The following is a 19,874-nucleotide window of genomic DNA, read 5'->3' as shown; positions in this document are numbered from 1 at the left end:
TCCAGCGAAGACACTCGGCAGCCCCACAGAACTCCAGCCCTGTCTCATCTGCTGGTGGAAGCCAAGGGGCGGGAAGACCATCGCTCCACCCGTGTGCGCAGCCTCTGGGGCACAGAGCAGGTGTGGAGGCTGCAGGAGGGTGGGAGCTGGGGGTCGGGGTCCAGGGGCCGTTCGGGCTTGGAGGACACTGCAGCCCTGCTGGTGGGGGTCCTGTGACTGAGAAGGGCCTGTGGGCAGGGCCAGAGAAAGAGGGGAGTAACTGGCTGATGTGGGGGGAGGGCTGTGATCATATCAGATTCACGTTAGAGATTTAGATTTTTATCCAGAGGGAAACGGAAAGAAAATCACGTGGACGTTTAAGATTCTGGGACATGCTGAGTTGTCCCTTGTCTCTGGAGGCAGCCAGGTTGGAGAGGGATCAGGGCCCTAAAATCTGGATCTGATTTTGATCTGAGTAAAGCCCAGCATACTTGTTATTAAACACCTAGAAAACAAAAGTTTAAAAAGAAAATTAAACAATACCCTTAATCTAACACCCAGAGATGGTTGTCATGAAGATTTTCCTATATAATCGTTCCATCTTGAGCAAAGAGTCCTTTGAAAGTCCATTAAAATACTCTGGCATGCGTTTGTCTGGTATTAAGACTAACTTTTTAAAACAAACGCACTTGAGCAAATACAACCAAATGAGTGGTGTTGTCTCTGGTCACATGGTCAGCAAACATTCCTCAGCTGCCACCAGCCAAGCCACCCGCACACCCCCAACAGGCGGCGGAGGGCCCGAGGGAAGGGGAGGGAGGTGTGAGTGCATGGGGGTGCCAAGGAGGCTGTGTGTCCATCTCATCCAGCAAATAATTGAAGCACGACTAGAAAACTAGATGTTCCAGAACAAATCAATGCATTTTTCTAGAAGTCCTAGAGTTTCTGAAGAGTTTGAGCAAAAACTCCACTTTATCTGAGTTAATTTGGGGCTTAACAAAGGACCCTAATGCTTTTTAAAAACTTTGAAATATAGTGGACTGTTTGAATAAATGGCTTTGTGCTTGGAGTCGCACTGAAAGTTTACAAGCAACGTTGGAAAGCTGGTTTATTACTCCCTAGATGGTGTGATTGTGTGTTTTCCTTTTTGGTGTGAAGCTGTTACCAAGTGGACCACCAGCTTTCTACCAGGCTTGTCACCCATGATTTCAGAGTTTCCCCAAACAGCAAATCTACTGTCCAAGGAGGGTTTTGCCTTTAATAAGGATTTTCGAAAGAATATTGCATGTGAAGGCACTTTCAAAAGTATTTCTCTAAAAACCGTTTTTTTGAGTAATGATTCCATCACTGCAATAGCACATGGCCTCTCAAGGCAGTTGCTTTGAAAAGGGCAACAGTTATCTGGCTTTGTGGTCTTGGGTGGGCCTTAAAAATAATCCAGCATATTTCACAGCATAGTCCTTCCTCATAAATAATCATGGCTTCTCTTTTTGTTTTACCTTTTTATTCTGTATTGGAGTGTAGCCGGTTAACAGTGCTGTGATAGTTTCAGGTGGACAGCAAAGGGACTCAGCCACACATACACATGTATCCATTCTCCCCAAACCCCACTCCCATCTGAGCTGAGTCCTGGCTTCTCCTGATTGTTTGGCTCTTTTATATCTGGCTGGAAATTGAGCAGTGATGTTGCCATGCTCTCCCACACAAGGTCATTGACCTGGTTGACCAGACTTCAGAAAATGCACCTACCACGGTTTCTCCGGACGTGGAAGAGAAGTTCGATCATGCCCCTGCCAAGCCCGAGGCCCCTGTGGACTCCATGCTCAAGGACATGGCCACCATCATCCTGAGCACCTTCCTGCTCATCGGCTGGGTGGCTTTCATCATCACCTACCCCCTGGTAAGGCTCTGCTCCTTCCCGCCCCCCACCCCTGCCCACATGTTTCTGAACCTTTGCCTGTCAGTGAGGTCCAGACAAAGGCAACAAACAAGCAAATATGCTTCTATTCCCACTTAAGAGTCAATATTGGCTTACCTTCAAAAACATTGTAATCAAAGAGATGCTCGCCTCTCAGGAAATTACAGTTTTGTGCTTACAACTTATAGTTTGACTGTAAACACTGATTTGGAAACCTTGCTTGCCAATCATTTTAAATACTTAACTATATTTTCTTTTTTAAGACTACACATGGGAATTCCCTGGCAGTCCAGTGGTTAAGCCTCTGCTCTCTTACTGCCCAGAGCCTGGGTTCCATCTCTGGTCAGGGAACTAAGATCCCACAAGCCAAGGGGCATGGTCTGTCCATAGGATTTCCCAGACAAGAATATTGGAATGGGTTGCCATTTCTTTTTCCGGGGATCTTCCTAGCCCAGGGATGAAACATGTATCTCTTGGGTCTTCTGCTTTGGTAGGTGGATTCTTTACCGTTAGCACCACCAGGGAAACCCTATTTATCCCCTAACCACAAAGAAAGAAACTATGCTCTGGGAAGTTCAGTAACTCTCCCAAGGTAACCCAGCTACTAGATGGAATTTCCAGAATTTCAACGCAAGTTGAAAAAGAGAGAGCGAGCTCTCCAGAAAACTCCCAGGAGAATGTTGGCTACACACCCATCCTTACAGTCACCTTCCCACGCATGGGGACAGTTAATAATCACAGTCGCTGCCACTTCAAACTAGGATGGAATGTGTTGTTCAGACTAAATGAGAGGAGTGTGGGCGTGGGGAAGGCGGCGGGATGAACTGGGAGCCCAACCTCGGCCAGGCTCCCCACGTCTCAGCCCCAGTGTCCTCGCCTCTGCACTGCTGCCGATCTTTGCACGAACCTCCGCCAAGTGCATGGCCATGGTAGACAGCACGGCCAGGTCTTCCCCGTGCCTGCTGTGCTCTCAGACACCTGGTACCCATTCTTCCTGTTTGGTTTCACTCTTGCAACAATCTTCAGGCTTTCATGATTTTAATTCTTTTGGCTACACTCCCAGGTGGCACTAATGGTAAAAAAAACAAAAAACAAAAAAAACCCACCTGCCCATGCAGGAGACATAAGAGACTCAGGTTCAATCCCTGGGTTGGGAAGATCCCCTGGAGGAGGGTACAGCAACCCACTCCAGTATTCTTGCCTAGAGAATCCCATGGACAACAGGCTACAGTCCATGGGGTCGCAGAGAGTCCAACACGACTAAAGCAACTTAGCACGCACCCTAACCAGGGATTGAACCTGCACCCTCGGCAGTGGAAGCTGAGTCCTAACCTCCGGACCACCAGAGAATTCCCCCAGACTTTCATAAAAGTCCCAGAACTGTAGAATTGAACGGAAGCCCCTCCACCTGGCCGAGTCCTCCACTTACATCAGAATCCCTCCTCAGCTGCCGCTGCCAGCCCCTCCAGTCGGGGGAATGGGCTGTCCTAGGAAGTCTGACAGGCAGGAAGACCTCCATCCAGTCCTTGACCCGATTCTGCCCCCTGCTGCCTTCTTACCAGTCGCGTCCCGCCCCCCGGGGTCACGTCCAGTGTCGCCCGCTCCTCTGCCGTAGGCAGCCTGTCCTCCCACGCCCGCCTGTCCGCCGGGGGAGCGGCTGGACTGGCCTGGGCGTGTGCTTCTCTTCCCAGAGCATCCACCAGCAGCGACAGCTCCAGCACCAGCAGTTCCAGAAGGAACTGGAGAAGATCCAGCTCCTGCAGCAGCAGCAGCTGCCCTTCCACCCGCCCGGGGACGCGGCACAGGACGCCGAGCTCCAGGACTCATCCGGCCAGTACTCGGAGAGCTCGGCCACCAGCAGCCCCAGCACGTCCCCCCGAGCCTCCAACCACTCGCTCCACTCCACCGGCTGCACCTCCAAGGCTGTCACCAGCCCCTTCCTGGAGCAGGACGATGAGGGTAAAGGGAGCTGCCATCTTCTGTTTTGTAGAAACACAGCCTGAGGACCACAGAGCCCCCCCGTGCCTCCTGGGGGTCTCCACGGGTTTATGACGTTCCCAAGGGTCTGCTGAGGTCTCACCCCTTCCCACCCTCCCCCCAACTTGGGGGCTGAGCTTCTGCCCCATTGCTCAGCCTCTCCCCCTCAGACGGCTTCTTTCCCAGGGGCCACCGTGGCACCCTCCCTCCATCTCACTCTGCTGCGGCTGGAAGTCGCTGCTGACCGAGCTGCCCTGGCGTCTAGGTCTAGAGCATCCCCCAGGCTGGCCAGTGACCATGCATACACGTGCAGCCATGGAGCCGCTTCCCTCGGGGAGGTGGGCTCAGGCTGGCCGTCGGGGCTGATGTTCTGGGGGGATGGACGCAGGACCAGGGCAGGAGACCCCAGAGTCCTGGGTCTCAGGCTGGAGACTCTACTACTGGTCTCTCTGCTTCACATGCCCCCCGCCCCCGTCACTACCTGAGTGTTTGAGGTACAGACCTTTAGGCTGACCTGTAGAGAAGCCCTGTCTTCACGCTCCCGTCCTTACAGTAATTAATGTAAAGCAGGAACAAAGGGTGGAGACCGAGGGAGGAGGTGGCCCTAGGCAAGCGTGGGGAGCAGACCCAGGGGCTTCTGCTCACCAGGGCCCCAGGGCTGTAAAACCTCTGAATTCTCATCCCTCGATCTGAGATCAGGGAGCTCGCAGCCACTCTGGCCTCAAAGTTCTTTAGGTCACGTCTGTTCTTTTCCCTGTTTTGACTCAGATGAGGAGACCGGCATGGTGATAGTTGGGAAAATCTCCTTCTGTCCAAAGGATGTCCTGGGCCATGGAGCTGAGGGCACGATCGTGTACCGGTGAGTGGCCTGGAAAGCCGCAGACCCCCATGGCCTCACCTGGGAGCTCCCATCAGCTCCCGGGGCACAGGGGGTCATCGCGGTGACCAGACAGAAGAGCTCCCCCTGGGAGGGTAGTGATGGCCACGGGGTCTCTGGGTGGTGGGTCGGGACACCGTGGGCCGTGAGGCTGTGGAGGCAGCCGCTGCTTCGGTGGAAGGAGCCCGGTGGGCCCAGTGTTTGCTGGGCATTTCCTCAGCCCGCTTTCCTCTCCTCGTCCGGCAGGGGCATGTTTGACAACCGTGACGTGGCAGTCAAGAGGATCCTGCCCGAGTGTTTCAGTTTCGCGGACCGTGAGGTCCAGCTGCTGAGAGAGTCGGACGAGCACCCAAACGTGATCCGCTACTTCTGCACTGAGAGGGACCGGCAGTTCCAGTACATCGCCATCGAGCTGTGCGCGGCCACGCTGCAGGAGGTGGGTGCCCCGGTCCCTCTCCCCGCAGCTCTGGCGTGGTTTTAGGGACTAACTGCTGTTTTTGTGTTGTTTTTCATTTACTTTTATTAGCTTGATTAAGGTTACATTAACATATGTTAATTTTAAATGTACCGTTTGCCCAATGTCGACAAGGGTATGTACGCATTTAGCCATAAGCAGTGGAATATAGCGTGTTTTCATCTCCCCAGCTTTTTTTGTTTAGTTACTTGGCTGCACCAGTTCCTAGTTGCTGTTCCATGTGTTCCATGTGATCTTTAGTTGTGGCATGTGGGATCTAGTTCCCTGACCAGGGATCCAATCCAGGCCCCCTGCACTGGGAGCTTGGAGTCTTAGCCCCTGGACACCCAGGGAAGTCCCCACCCAAACTTTAATTGTGTGGTCCCCTCGGCTGCCTGGGAAAGTCTTTGGTTGCAGGTGGCATCTGTCTCCCTCTTGGTTTCCAGGAAACATGGTTAGTCCTTCGCCTTGTTGCTGGTCAGGGCCGGTGTGGGCTAGGAGGATGCTAGTTGATGACTGGAGTCATTAAGATCATCCATCGAATCCCTTTTGCTCAGTTTCAAGGCTGTAAAACTGTTTGAGTATCATTTGGCCTCATCGTAGAGTTTACTGTAGGAGGCAATGAACTTGGGTTTTTTACCCTCTCATCATCTCATAAACTAGTAAACTGGAGCCTTGTTTGCTTGTTTAAGTTAGCCTATAACTTCAGGAGAAAGTCTGCTGGAAAAGATGGAAGTAGAAAACATTGTCAGTAAAAATTCTCATTTCGTTCTTAAAATATGATAAAAGAAAACAAACTGACCCAATACCAGATATTACTTAAAGCAAAAGCCTTCAGGCAGAGTGTTTCTAAATAAAATTGAATCACTTTTAAAAAGAGAGAGTGAGAGAAGTGTGCTGAGGAGCTGACCCCCAGGGCCCCGTGCGGTGACCCCGCCTTTGTCTCTCTTGCAGTACGTGGAGCAGAAGGATTTCGCCCACCTCGGCCTGGAGCCCATCACCCTGCTGCAACAGACCACCTCGGGCCTGGCCCACCTGCACTCCCTCAACATCGGTGAGAAGCACCCCCTTGCCGGGCAGGGAGATGACTTGCCCAGGTGGCCTCGCCTCTGTTGAAGCTCTTTGCCGCATGGCTGGGGTCCCAGTGGTCTACAAACCCAAGGACTTTCACATTTGAAGACTAGAAGCTTTAGGGGCAGCAGCGGGTCTCTCGGGAATCTGAGGAGGGCGCATCCCCATGGTGGAAGAAGTGGACTGACCTGGGCTGTTCTGTTAGTTCACAGAGACCTGAAGCCCCACAACATCCTCCTCTCCATGCCCAACGCACATGGCAGGATCAAGGCCATGATCTCCGACTTCGGCCTCTGCAAGAAGCTGGCCGTGGGCAGGCACAGCTTCAGCCGCCGCTCGGGGGTGCCGGGCACCGAAGGTTGGATTGCCCCGGAGATGCTGAGCGAAGACTGCAAGGAGAACCCCGTGAGTAAAGGGCACGACTCTGTGAAAACCGCTGAGCCAGCCTCTCATACCTTCGGGAGTCAGAAGCTCCAGTTGCCGACGGGCTGCCGCGCTCACTGCTGGAAAGGGAGGTTTCTTTAGCAAAGAGCTACTCTCCCAGCAGCATGTGCTGCCACCTTAACATTGTCTGCTGGGCCGTGGTCTGTTTTTCTTCCCTTCTACTCTTCCAATCACTTTCCCCCTATTTTGGGAAACTGGGAAATCAGGGCTAGCATAAGGTGAGCAGACTTCCAGTTTTCATTCTTTTTAAAATTTTTGGTTTTCCAGCTTTCTGTTTTGAGAATACAGAGAACTGAGAGCAGTGAGTGTCCCTGTACCTCTACCTCAGTTCAGCATCTGTCAATATTTTTCACTTTCTCTCTGTCCCTGAAACTACTTGCATGTGAGTGGCAGGCCTCCCAGCCCTTTACCCTTTAATGCTTTGGCACTTGTGTCCCAAAGACAAGTATGTTCTACCTCCTAACCACCTCACCATGATTACACCTCAGCCGCTAATACTGTTTCCACGATGCCTAGTATTCAATCCATATTCCAGTTTCCCTAGTTGTTCCCCAGAGGTCCGTTACAGAGCTGCGTTTTGTCAACCAGGACCCGACGAAGTGTGTTTGTTGCATGGCATTTGAACAGTTCCTCAACCAGGGGTCAGACCCTGGCCCCCTACATTGGGAGTGTGGGGTCTTAACCACTGGACCACCAGGGAAGTCCCTGATTTTCTCTCCTTTAATTGACACGGTTCTCCCACCTTTTCTGCCCCATGACAGTGGCTCTCTGAGGAGTCCAGATGCTTCTCTGTAGAACGCCCCACTCAGGATTCACTCACCCATTTCCTCTTGGTGATGTTGAATTTGCCCATCTATTCCTTATATTTCTTGTGAACTAGAAGTAGGTCTAAAGGTTCAGTTGGATTCAAATTAAGTGTTTTGGACAAGAACAGCCACACTCAGGTTGTACCATTACTATTACTGTACCCCTGCTGGTGATGCCGAGTTGGCCCACCTGGCACAGGTGTTTAACAGCGGCATATCCCCTTTGCCAGGACTGTGTGGGGCAACACCCTGGCAGAATGTCAGTATCCTGATACCAACAGTCATTCAGGTAATGATTCAGCATGCGATGGCATCCCTTGCCTGAATCACTCCATTCAGTTGAAATTCTACATTTATTAGCTGACATTTTTCTATGCCCTTTCTATTTTAAGTCACTATGGACTCATGGATTAAAAAAAAAAATAGTAATATAACCCGGTGTAGTCTTATTTGTTTTTGTTCCTATTCCCTTTTTTTTTTTTACAACCTTATAATTTCTGCTTTAATAGCAATCAAGTTTAAAAAAAATGTGCAGTTCAATTTATCCATACTATTCCTTGTACAAGGCAGATTTCAGGTAAGCATCTAAATGCTTAATGTAGAGGCTAATATTTTCTGGCAGTCCTTGGTTCCTGAAAGTTGAGCTTCATCAGATGTTTCTTAAACGTCTGTGAAAATAGCTCCCATTTCTTTTGATACTCAAATTGTTCCAGATTTGCCCAACCGGAGCCTCTTTGAGCTGGGTTCTTCGTTCTTTTGCTAAGAGCCCAGGTGTGTCTGAGCACCTTGCTTTCTAGCTCACCAAGACCCTGAAGGATTATCCGACACTTCCCTGAGCAGACTTGGATGGGATCAGCCATCCTAAAATAGATAAGATGCAGCAGAGCCATCTTATTTCACTGGGGACCAGCAGTTGGTCTGTTAATAAAAAAAAGTCAGTTACGATAGAGAATCATAAGAAAATACATATACACTGTAAACATTTAATTTTAAATTTAAGTAACATGGCTCTCTAAGTAAGAGAAATCTTTGCTGTAAAACAAGGTCTTTTTTTGTTGTTTTATTGATTGTTTTGTAAAATTGGGAATGCCTTTTTTTTTTTTAATCTATTTTTTTTTTAATTTTATTTTTAACTTTACAATATTGTATTAGTTTTGCCATATACCTTTTTTTGACTTTGGGTCCAACTGAATGGAGTTGCTGATTTCCTCTCTTGCATAAAGCATGCTCACAATGCCTTCTGTGACTTCTGCACTGAGACTCAGTTTTAAACCCCCTGAGTGATTTGAGAGCGGAATCCTAGCCTCGAGCTATTTATGTCCCGTCTAGCTCACAGTTGAGTCTCCCACATCTAATCCCACAGCAATTTTTGTAGTAACTTTCTCATATCAAGTCTTACCAAAGACTCAACTTACCTCAGACTTGGCAGCATGTGTATTTTATCAGCTTACAGAGGACTTAAACTACAAGGACCAGAGGCAGAAATGAGTTTGGGAAAGAGCATAACTGAGCCTAGAGGTGAGCTCTGGAGTTTGGAGGCAGAGGGGCCAGCATGCAGGACAGGAGCCCCCGGGGCAGCATCGGGGTGGGATGCTGGGGACACCGGCCGCACAGGCTGCAGAAAACGGAGCGCCGGCCGTTCCCCGAGGAGGCGGGAAGTGGCAGGTGGACTTGTTCCTCCGGTACTGAACCTGTCACCAGGAACGCTCTGACAACAGAGTAATTTACTGGACTTGGCAATAAGACCTGCGTCTTGCCCTGGTTGGTCACTCCCCAGCAGTGACCCTGGGCTTGTCATCAAACCGCTCTGCCTGTGTCTTCGTCTGGGGATGGTGACGTTTGCTCCGCTCACCTCGTGAGGCTCTTGTGAAGGGTGTGTTTTCTCCGGTGAGGAAGGTGACCAGCTCCTGACTCTCTCACTAGAGCCCCACGTCATCTGGTGGAAAATCCAAGTGGTGGGGCCTGGCATGAGGGACCCACACTGTGCTTGGGTTACACCCCAGCGTTATACCCAACGTAGACCAAGCTAGAAGTCACACACACACACCAGTTTCATCCTAGACACGGAATGGTTTCATGGGATAAGTAAGACATGTTAATAGATAACATTAAAGTGAGTGCACTGGAAACTTGTCAAATAATCACTTTCTGGAGCTGTTTTTGAATGAAACACTCTTTTTTTTTTTTTTTTTGGCCTAACCACATAGCACACAGGATCTTAATTCCCTGACCAGGAATCGAACTCATGCTTTTAGCAGTGAGACGCAGAGTCCTAACCTGGACTGCCAGGGAATTCCCACCGAAAGCTGTATTTCATTTATTAACAAAGGTTAAGACCTGTTGTATGCACTTACCTGGGGTACCACAGGGATGCAAAGGCAGCCTGGCCCTCAAGGAGTGACGAGCTGGTTGGGTAAAGAATGACTAGCAGCAAGGACGCAGCTAATCTTCACAGCAGCCCCGTGGGCTCATCCTCACTTCATGGTCGTGAATGCTGAGGTGCAGAGTGGCCCGGGGCCTCTTGGCTCCAGAGCCCAGTTCTCCACGCCCAGCACTGCTCCGAGCAGCTGCACCTCTGCTGCTAGGTGAGAATGAGAACTCCCTCACCCTCCAGAGCATCTGACGCCCCTCGTTTCTTTTCAGACCTACACGGTGGACATCTTCTCCGCGGGCTGCGTCTTCTACTACGTGATATCTGAGGGCAGCCACCCCTTTGGCAAGTCCCTGCAACGCCAGGCCAACATCCTCCTGGGTGCCTACAGCCTTGACTGCCTGCACCCAGAGAAGCATGGTGAGTTGGAGCTCGGGGCGGGGGGGTGGGCAGGGCTTGACTGCCTGTACCCCAAGAAGTACAGTGAGCAGGTGGCAGAGTCGGGGGCTCGGGAGCAGCCCCTGCGGGCAGGGGTGGTGCTGGCTCTGAGCCCCCAGGGGGCCTTCTTTCCAGCTGCTCGCCCAGTGGGCCTCAGTGAACCAAGGACTCAGTCCAGAGCTGGTGGAGGGCTGGTGGGGGCGTCCTGAAGCCAAGTAACTCCCAGGTTCCTGAGGTCATATGACAGCCTTTGTGACCTGGGCAAGGGCCCTTTGGGGACCTCTGTTTTCCAGGTTGTGATTCCTGAGGGTTAACCAATTTGAGGTACCTTCCTGTCCTGATGTTCGGGGAGATAGAAGGGCCATGCTCCATAAACCGGGCTCTCGTGTGTGGGCTGGCAGTCAGGGGGTCACCCTGGTCTAGGAACAGATGATCTGGGTTCTCACTCTCCAAGCCTTTCTGCCTGACCGAAGGGCTTCCCACATTGTAATTGGCCTGTGACACCTACTCCTGCCTTTTAAAAAGATTTAAACTATCTTACAGTCTTGCTCATGGATTGATTTTCCTTATTCCCTGGAGACAAAACAGATTAGCATAAAGGCTCATAGACCCATTACACAGTGATGAATGACTGCTATCAGTACCTTCGTACACAGTATTCCGATCATCTCTCTAGACACATATTCATATTTTTATAAAAAATGGAGTTTTAAAATAGTACATAGTATCTTGCAGCATGCTCTTTTCTGATTATTGATTTATTTGTGGCTGCACTGGTGGTCTTTGTTGCACGTGGGCTTTCTCTAGTTGTGGTGTACAGGCTTCTCATTGCAGTGGCTTCTCTTGTCGTGGAGCACAGACTCTAGGGCGCAGTGACGCACAGATTTAGTTGCCTTGTGGCATGTAGAATCTTAGTTCCCAAACCAGGAATCAAACCCACGTCCCCTGCATTGGCAGGCGGATTCTCAACCACTGGACCACCAGGGAAAGCGCGCCCGTTTTTAACCTTCATCTTGACTCTCTACCCACGTCCATCCACATTCAGCCAGTGCGTCACCCTGGTGGCCCACAGCCCAGCGTATGGAGGCAGGACAGGTCACCCAGACTCTGGTAGCAAGTATTTCGGATCACTCCTTTTCATTAACTGCAAATGAGGTCTCTCCTTTTTAGCCGAAGTCTTATGTTACTGGAATGGGTTTCTGTCAGTAGCTATCAGGGCTTCCTTGATAGCTCGGTTGGTAAAGAATCTGCCTGCAATGCAGGAGACCCCGGTTTGATTCCTGGGTTGGGGAGATCTGCTGGAGAAGGGATAGGGTACCCACTCCAGCATCCTTGGGCTTCCCTTGTGGCTCAGCTTGTAAAGAATCTGCCCGCAATGCGGGAGACCTGGGTTCTTTCCTTGGGTTGAGAAGATCCCCTGGAGAAGGGAAAGGCTACCCACTCCAGTATTCTAGCCTGGAGAATTCCATGGACTGTATAGTCCATGGGGTTGCAAGGAGTCGGACACGACTGAGCGACTTTCACTTGTCGGCAGAACCTTGAGTTGCAGGGACGCAGACTGTTAAGGTTTGGGTATTTATTTGCTTGCAGCTTGAGGCTGGTCATAATGAGCTGTGTGTCTGTTTTCCTCCTCTGCAGAGGACGTCATTGCCCGGGAATTAATAGAGAAGATGATCGCCATGGACCCCCAGAAGCGCCCGTCAGCGAAGCATGTGCTGAAACACCCTTTCTTCTGGAGCCTGGAAAAGCAGCTCCAGTTCTTCCAGGTGGAGATGTTTGTTTTCTTCATCAAAAATATTCATTTAACCTTGCCTGTTTCTTTCCAGAAACTACAGCAAAGAACAAAGAATGAAACTAAATGACCCATAATCCCACAACCGAAAGAGAACCACAGTTGGCATCTCAATATATTTTCTTCATACAGGCAGACCTAGGAGGTACTGCAGGCTCGGCTCCAGACCCTGGTGATAAACTGAATATTGCAGTAAAGCGAGTCACACTTTGGTTTCCCAGTGCACATAAGTGTTTATGTCTACATCACACTGTAGTCTAAGAATGCAGTGACATTATATCTGAGGGCAGACGTCTTCAAGGGACCTCCGGATTAGCCAGGTCACTTGGCTGATGATAAGATGTAGGGCAGGAATAAAGCTCATGCAAAGGGAACTTCACCGCACCCCAGGTTGAGATGTAAGTTCTTAGTATCTCCAGTCGCATGTCTTGTGAACATACAGGCTTCCGTCCGTATCACAAGCTGTGCCAGCTCTGAGGTTCAGCTCCAAGTGCCCCCGTGTACTCAAGCGCACGCTTAGTTGCTTTGGTCGTGTCTGACTCTGCGACCCTATGACCGAAGCCCACCACGCTCCTCTCTCCATGGGATTCTTTAGGCAAGAATGCTCGAGTGGGTTGCCATGCCCCCCTCCAGGGGATCTTCCCGACCCAGGGATCAAACCCCTGTTTGCTGTGTCTCCTGCGTTGCAGTGGATTATTTACCACTGAGCCACCAGGGAAGCCCCCCATGTACCCAAGTTGACCATCAGTTCCCCCCAAGGCTTTCCTTTTGCAACTGCAAGTTAGATAGTCAGCTGGTCTGATTTTATCTTCGTCAAAGATGAAGGCTGTGCTCCCCACAAGGCTGCTCGGTGGACCTGTCTCACTGATGGGGACTCCGAGAGGCCCGTGGTCAGGTGCATCCCCGCAAACACAGAGCAGGATTTGGATCCATAGCTGGGGTCTTTAGACCTGATACTCTTGTCACTGGCTTTTCTCCTCTGAAAGAAGTCTTGGCTTCCTGTTTTTTTCTAATTGTTTGATTGAAGAATGATAAACCTCCCCCCAACAGTCATGGCTTTGTGTGTGTGGGCACACAGAAGTCACAGTGTGTCAATCCAAGCGAACCTTTCTCTTGGTTCATCAGTGAATACAGATTGCACGCGTGGCCCCGTGTGGCACGTAGTATGGTGACAGGCAGGCGAGGTGCTGCACGTCTGTGGACGGTGCGCATCTGTGGTGGAGCCGGGGGGTCTCTCCTCAGCAAGTGGCAGGCGGGGCTGCTCCCGGGGAGCAGGCAGGACCCTCGCTGCCCGGCTCAGGCAGGGGTGGCCGGGCCATCCTCAGCCCTCGGCGCCTCCACACTGACCATCGCCTGGTGCCCTGTCTCCCTCCCAGGACGTGAGTGACCGGATAGAGAAAGAGGCCCTGGACGGCCCGATAGTGAAGCAGCTGGAGCGCGGCGGGCGGGCCGTGGTGAAGATGGACTGGCGGGAGAACATCACCGTCCCCCTGCAGACAGGTGACCATGAGGTGCCCCGGGCACCTGTGGGCAGAGGCAATTTCTCGTGAACACTTCTGAGAAGCAGGCATGGGAGCGACAACTCCAGGCCTCTTGGGGTTCCAATACCACTTCTGGGGCCGAGGCTTCCTGTGGTCTGGATAGCCGGTCACCCCACTGCTCTCGTGCGTGTCCCCCTTTGTCTCTCAGAGTGACAGGTTTGTGACATGTATGGCGCTCTCAGTGGCTGTCTCTGACCACGGGCGTGACTGGGAGGCAGAATTCAGGCTAATGCTGCCGCCCCACACCGGGTTCAGATTGGGAAAATCTGCAATGAGGATGGAGTTAGGTCATGTTTCTATCCTAAGATTGCTTCATCTCCAGGAGCCCCAGAAACTGTTTTCTTTTGGAATCTGGTGGGTTTGTTACATTGCCTCCCTTCTTTTTTTTTCTAGATCTGCGGAAATTCAGAACCTATAAAGGCAGTTCGGTCCGAGATCTCCTCAGAGCCATGAGGAATAAGGTGAGGGCCGAGGGCGCACAGCGGGGCCGGGCAGGGTGCTGCACAGCCCCCTCCTCGTATCCCTTCCCCATGGGTGCTCTGGCCACCCTGGAGTGAGGAACTCACAGAGGCTAGGCGGCCGTGGCTGCACTGGATACGTTAGCAGCTGTTCCTTCCCCTGGATGAGCCTTCTCTTCAGGGATGCTGGGGCAGGGAGCTGTGCTCTGGGAAGTGGGCTCAGTCACCACATCCTTCACTGGCTTGCACGGTGCCTTCTCCCTGCCTGGACAGCACTCGATGAAGTCCCTCTATGGGGGCCCTTTCTGCACCTGACTGCCCCTCCCTGCTCTCCCCGCACCAGCCTCAAAGACCTCCCCCGAAGAAGGGGAAGAGACCGGGGAGTGGACGGGTGGTCCCTTTAGCGAGCCTCACAGTCTGTGTTCCTCGAGCGGGTCTGGCCCGGGTCCCACGGGCTTCTCTCTGCCGACCACGTGTCTGTGTCCACCCGTCTGCAGAAGCACCACTACCGGGAGCTGCCCGAGGAGGTGCAGCAGACGCTGGGCGCCCTCCCTGACGACTTCGTGCGCTACTTCACCTCCCGCTTCCCCCACCTCCTCTCACACACCTACCATGCCATGGAGCTGTGCCGCCACGAGAGGCCCTTCCAGCCCTACTACCACGAGCCCCCCGAGCCCCAGCCCCCCGTGACTGCAGACGCCCTCTGAGCCGGGCGGCCTCCACGCTGGTGGCCTCGCTGGGACTGAGGGCCTGGTCTCTACGAGCCGCAGCCCGCTGCCTCCTGGCCGAGCAGGGAGACCAGGCCCGGAAGCCAAGTGCCTTGAGCTGCCCACTCCGCAGCCAGCAGGGGAAGATGCCAACTCCGGGCAGAGGGAAAGGTGATTCCCCCCCACCCCCCCAACCTGCGGAGGAGCTGGGAAGACACTGGTCATGAAAGTTGGACCACTGGGGGATGTCTGCAAAGGAGGACCGGTCCCAGAGGCAGAGAGGAGTGCCGTCCGTCTTCTCCTGGATATACTCGCTTCAGACTCGCATTTCTTTTAAAACTCCCTGTCTGATGCCAGCCTGTAGGCCTTTAAGGAAGAGAGACGAGGGACCTCTCTGTGTTGCCCGCGTGCTGGGTCCAGGAGCACCCCTCTCTTGGACCGTCGAGGCCGAGCTGCTAGGTGTGGCCTCTGCTAGGAGCAGGGCCCTGGAGGAGAGGGTCCCTGGGAGGGGGAGGGCCTTCAGAGAGTGTCGTCCCTGGGGATCAGAGACTCTGTGCACCCGCAGGCTCCCAGGTCACTGTGACCAGCGTTTCCTCTGGGGCAGCGAGAACCTTGAACGTAGGGGTGCGGTGAGGGGACAGGCCAGCCCGAAACTCTGAAAGGCAAGGCCGTGTCTGCAGGTCTCACAGACACCGAGAGGATGCTGTGGCCCCGGGCATCAGTGGCCTGAATGGTGGCCTTCAGTGGGTCCGTGCCTTGGGCACTCGGGGTTATTTAGGAGCATCTGGAAGCAAGAGGGGATAAGTCCCCTGGCCACGAGGGGTAGAAGCTCAGACCTGGGCAGGGACAGGCGGGAGGGGCCGGAGGGGAGCAGGCCAGATGGGACATTCAGGGCCCACCAGGGGAGTCCTGGCCAGCAGGCAGGCGGTGAGGCCACTCTGTCCCTGGGGCCAGCAGGACGGGCCAGGGGGTTGAGGGCCGAGGCCAGGGTCACCACACACTTTGTGGGCAGGCTTTTATGTTTCTCTTGGCAGATTTTAATAACTTTTTATTTTGATCATACCGTAGAATGCTACATTAGTGTGAGCTAAACTGAACTTGAAGCTTACTCATGAAGAAGCAATGCAAGAAACAGAATAATACACCTTCTATTTTGTAGGGTAGCCCCTGGTTCTCTAATGTTGAAGAGTAACGTCGTGGCAACACTATGCACGTGTATGACACAACCTCAAAATCATGCTCTCTAAATTACGTCAATACCATGGGTTTTTTCCCCCAAAATTGATACAATGTTTAACATTAGTTTTAGTCAAAATTTTCTGTCTTTTCTCTGCCGAAAGCCCTTAGAAGTTTAATGCAGTCAGGATACAGGTGAGGAAGCATTTTCTGAGTACCTTCTCTAGCCGGGTGGAGGGATCACTGCAGTTCGGTCCTGGTGAACTCAAGAGACTCTGCTCAGGAGGAAGAACGTTACTGTCAAGTTTCTCTAACTGACAGAGAGAAATCGCTGTTTCTTCTCCTCGCAAGATGTTTTCCGACAGTGGATTTGAACGAGAGCATCACCAACACACTCATTCCGCCTTCAGTGAATTTAACTCCCTTCCTTTCTGTCTGCCTAAAGTCATCTTCTCTCTCTGTCTCTCTCTCTTTTAAAATTATCCTACGTCTTTAAACCTCATCAGTTACCTCGTTTAGACCTAGGGACCTGGCATCCTCAGTCAGCATCAGGTCTCGTACCATGCTGTCCGTTTTTCAGGAACTCGGAAAACCACCGTCTTTCTCCTCCCAGCTCTGATGCTCCCGGGCCGGCCCCTTCCCCGGCTGTTCTCATACCGCTCTGCAGGTCGCTTTGCCGCCAGGGCAGATGATGAGACAGTTCGAGGTGGAGAAGCAGAAAGTGCCGCGAGTGATTTAAGGGACTGTCAGCTTCCCGCGCTGCTGGGGGCGGGGGTGGGGGGTCAGCTGCCTCGTCTTTGTCTCTGCTGAATGCTCTCTCCGGGGAGTAGCCAGGCCATTCCCAACACCCCAGGGTTTGTGTCATCTCTCTGTTTTGGCCCCTCTTGCCTCCAGGACAGCTTTTTTTTTTTTTTTAACTGCCTTTTCTGCTTGTGGTACTAGTTTTTAACCATCCCACTGTCTCAAACTCGTTTATTCACTGTATTTTATTTGAGCGCTTCTATATGTGCTGGACAGGATATTGGGTGCCAGAGACAGGTGAACAAAACAGGCCAAACCTCAGCTTTCACACGAGCCAGTGGTAGAGAGCGGACAGGCAGTGGTGGGGAAGGGCGTGCGTCTGGGGTTGGCACCCAGCAGATCGCCTTCTGTTCATCTTCTCTCCGTCACCTTTGGGAACCCGGGCACCCGTCAGTCCTCCCAAGTGGCCTGTAGAGGTCTTGTGTGGGTGCCCATCATGATGACACCTCGGGCACCATCTGGTTTGTCCTGGTCTCTAAAATTCTGGTTTCCTGTTGTTTTGAGCAGGAAGGTGTTCTTTCATGAAAAGAGGGTTCTGCAGTCGGCCACGTCCTGTCACAGCTGAGCTGTTGATCTGATCTTTTGTACAATTCCTGGAAGGCTGAATTTTCACAAGTACACCATCTTTATCTTCTTTTTTTTTAAATTTATTTTTGGCTGTGCTGGGTCTTTGCTGCTGCACACGGGCTTTCTCTACTTGTGGCAAGCAGGGGCTACTCTAGTTGAGGTCACCAGCTTCTCATCGAGGTGGCTTTTCTTCTTGCAGATCACGGGCCATAGGGTGTACAGGCTTCAGTATGCTTCAGTTAGTTGCCCCGAGGCATATGGAAACTTCCTCAGACCGGGAGTCGAACCCGTGTCCCCTGCATTGGCAGACGGGTTCTTATCCACTGGACTACCAGGGAAGTCCTGTCTCATCTTTAAGACAGAGTTTAGTCATATCTGTTAGGAATCCCAAGGACACCATCGTCTCTTTAAATCTTGTATTGAACCTTGTGTCGAATCTGTCCTTGGCACACTTGCCAGAATCCTCATGCTGCTTCTTGAGTCCTTTTAACTTCAGTTTTTAAAGAGCTCCACCTGTCATGGGCACCAGAGCATCTGCTCACTTGGCAATCACAGGTGTTACATGATGTCACTAAAGCACCTGATGTCTCATGCATGCCACCTGGGCACCAAGTTCCTCTCCCACCTCCCCCTTTCTCAGTGCAGTAGTCCTTGTCGACTCTCCCCAGGGAGACATCATTCCCACCCCTTACACATCTTTCAGTGGGAGATCCACCGGTTAGCAGGCCCAGTTAAGTACTTCTTCCTACCAACTTGAGAAGGAAGTTCCTTATCAGAGCTCACCCTGATCCTTTGAGGTTTTGTGTGAATGCCATTCATTTATCACCACAGTGAAAGAGAAGATCTGGAGTCTGGTCTGACATCGAAGATGTGAGGGGGGCCTTTGGGTCGTAGAGTTTTCTCCTCTTGGACGCTCTTTTCTCCGAAGTTGAACCACGGCCAGGCTTGGCTTTCCCGGGACTGTTCTCACTGTGTATCTCTGTTCTTCGGATCCTCAGGCTTGAGGTCATCCAGGGAGGTGGGCTGGTTCCGTTTTCACAGGCTTCTGTGGAAGGGCCGGGGGACAGCGCACAGCATACCTGAAAGGAGCCTCTTTCTATTCTCTTGAGCTTTCTCTCCGATCGTTCACCTTCTGAAATCCCTCTTCTTCGTACTTCCCAGTGTTTCTTTTCCTTGGTCACCCTTCACCATCCTGGAGTAGTTTCTTCAGTTGACTGATCCTTTGGGTGAGGTTTTGTGTGAATGCCATTCATTTATCACCGCAGTGAAAAAGATGAACTGGTGGCTGGTCTGACGTCAAAGATGAGGGGGGTCCTTTGGGTTGTAGGGCTTTCTCCTCTTGGACGCGTCTTTCTCCGAAGTTGGCCCGGGGCCAGGCTTGGGTTTCCTGGGGCTGTTCTCATTTGTGCATCGCTGTGCACACTGAGCTTGCCTGGAAGTAAGTCTCCAGGTGTCCTGTACAGATGAGCCAGAATTCCACCTTCCAGGGTTGGACCATTATCATTCTTTGGGTTTTTTTTAGACCATTATCTTTTAAACCAAAGAGTCTACTCTTTGTATATTTGGTTTTCTCTGTGAATCAGTGATTTCCCACGAGTAACTGGTTCCAATTCTTGTATCAGGACTTAAATCCTCTCTGTATTCATTGGAAAACCGCAAAGACAGCATCCACAGTGAGCCTCCCCACTGGAGCAGCCTTAACCAACACTTCCAGCCAAAGTCCCCACCCCGCTCACCTCACCCCCTGTTCTCAAGTGTCCGGCAGGTACAGTATTCCTTTTCAGTGTCCCGGAAGCTGTGACGGGGGCGTCCCCACTGACCTAGAAAGCATTACCAGTCGATTCTGCCACATTCTCAGATGCTAACTTTATGTAGTGTTCTTTTTGCAACGACCTATTTATTGAACCTATTTATATTTATTTAATTTTTACGCTGAAGTGTGTCCAGTGACAGTTGCACTTGCTTAAAGCACATCAGATTTGCTTTGGATAAACACCCCTGACCATTTTAAAACTGGAAAAGTTATACTGTATCCTTCCATGGGATGGACGCCTTACAGCAGTTTTGTCATTAAAGGGTGAATAATTTGGTCAGGGTGAAAATGTTAATTTTTAAGTGAGTTTTTTTTTTTTTTTTTTTTTAATTCTGTGCCATTGTGTCTTCTCTGTGGATGGTTAATTGTTTCATGGGTATGTGTTAATCGTGTGATACAATCCTCTTTGTGGAACCTAAAAATCCTCTTTTTAGCTTTATATTTTATAAACTGCCAGATTGTACAATTTTTACGTGTATTTTTAAAGGTTGATGATGTGAGGGTAATTATCTAAGTTAAACAGCCTATTTTTGTACCTCCTGTACAGTTTTATAACTCTGCTGATCAATGATGGCACCTTACGCTGAGCCAACCACAAATAAAGGCAGTTTTAGATTTGGAAGTCAGCTCCATTTTCTTCAAGACTTGACCACCACTCTCAGACCAGGGGGTCATGCTGAGCTG

General features: G+C 51.4%; 1 protein-coding gene across 1 annotated transcript in view; it reads left to right on the top strand.

Moving 5' to 3' along the window:
* Positions 1–19,812, top strand: part of ERN1 (endoplasmic reticulum to nucleus signaling 1) — an 82,363-nt gene extending 62,551 nt beyond the window's left edge. Inside the window, exons 12-22 of the mRNA XM_019981768.2 lie at positions 1,688–1,879; positions 3,589–3,856; positions 4,643–4,733; positions 4,998–5,187; positions 6,160–6,259; positions 6,482–6,681; positions 10,170–10,317; positions 11,974–12,101; positions 13,504–13,627; positions 14,062–14,129; positions 14,624–19,812. Coding sequence (XP_019837327.2) covers positions 1,688–1,879; positions 3,589–3,856; positions 4,643–4,733; positions 4,998–5,187; positions 6,160–6,259; positions 6,482–6,681; positions 10,170–10,317; positions 11,974–12,101; positions 13,504–13,627; positions 14,062–14,129; positions 14,624–14,833 — 1,719 coding nt within the window. The 3' untranslated portion in view covers positions 14,834–19,812. The remainder of the gene's footprint in view (positions 1–1,687; positions 1,880–3,588; positions 3,857–4,642; positions 4,734–4,997; positions 5,188–6,159; positions 6,260–6,481; positions 6,682–10,169; positions 10,318–11,973; positions 12,102–13,503; positions 13,628–14,061; positions 14,130–14,623) is intronic.
* Positions 19,813–19,874: the final 62 nt, after the last annotated feature.

Source organism: Bos indicus, chromosome 19 (genome assembly GCF_029378745.1).
Source record: "Bos indicus isolate NIAB-ARS_2022 breed Sahiwal x Tharparkar chromosome 19, NIAB-ARS_B.indTharparkar_mat_pri_1.0, whole genome shotgun sequence".
NCBI lineage: Eukaryota > Metazoa > Chordata > Mammalia > Artiodactyla > Bovidae > Bos > Bos indicus.
The sequence above is the reverse complement of the archived record's forward strand: the minus strand, read 5'-3'. Positions and strand labels throughout refer to the sequence as shown.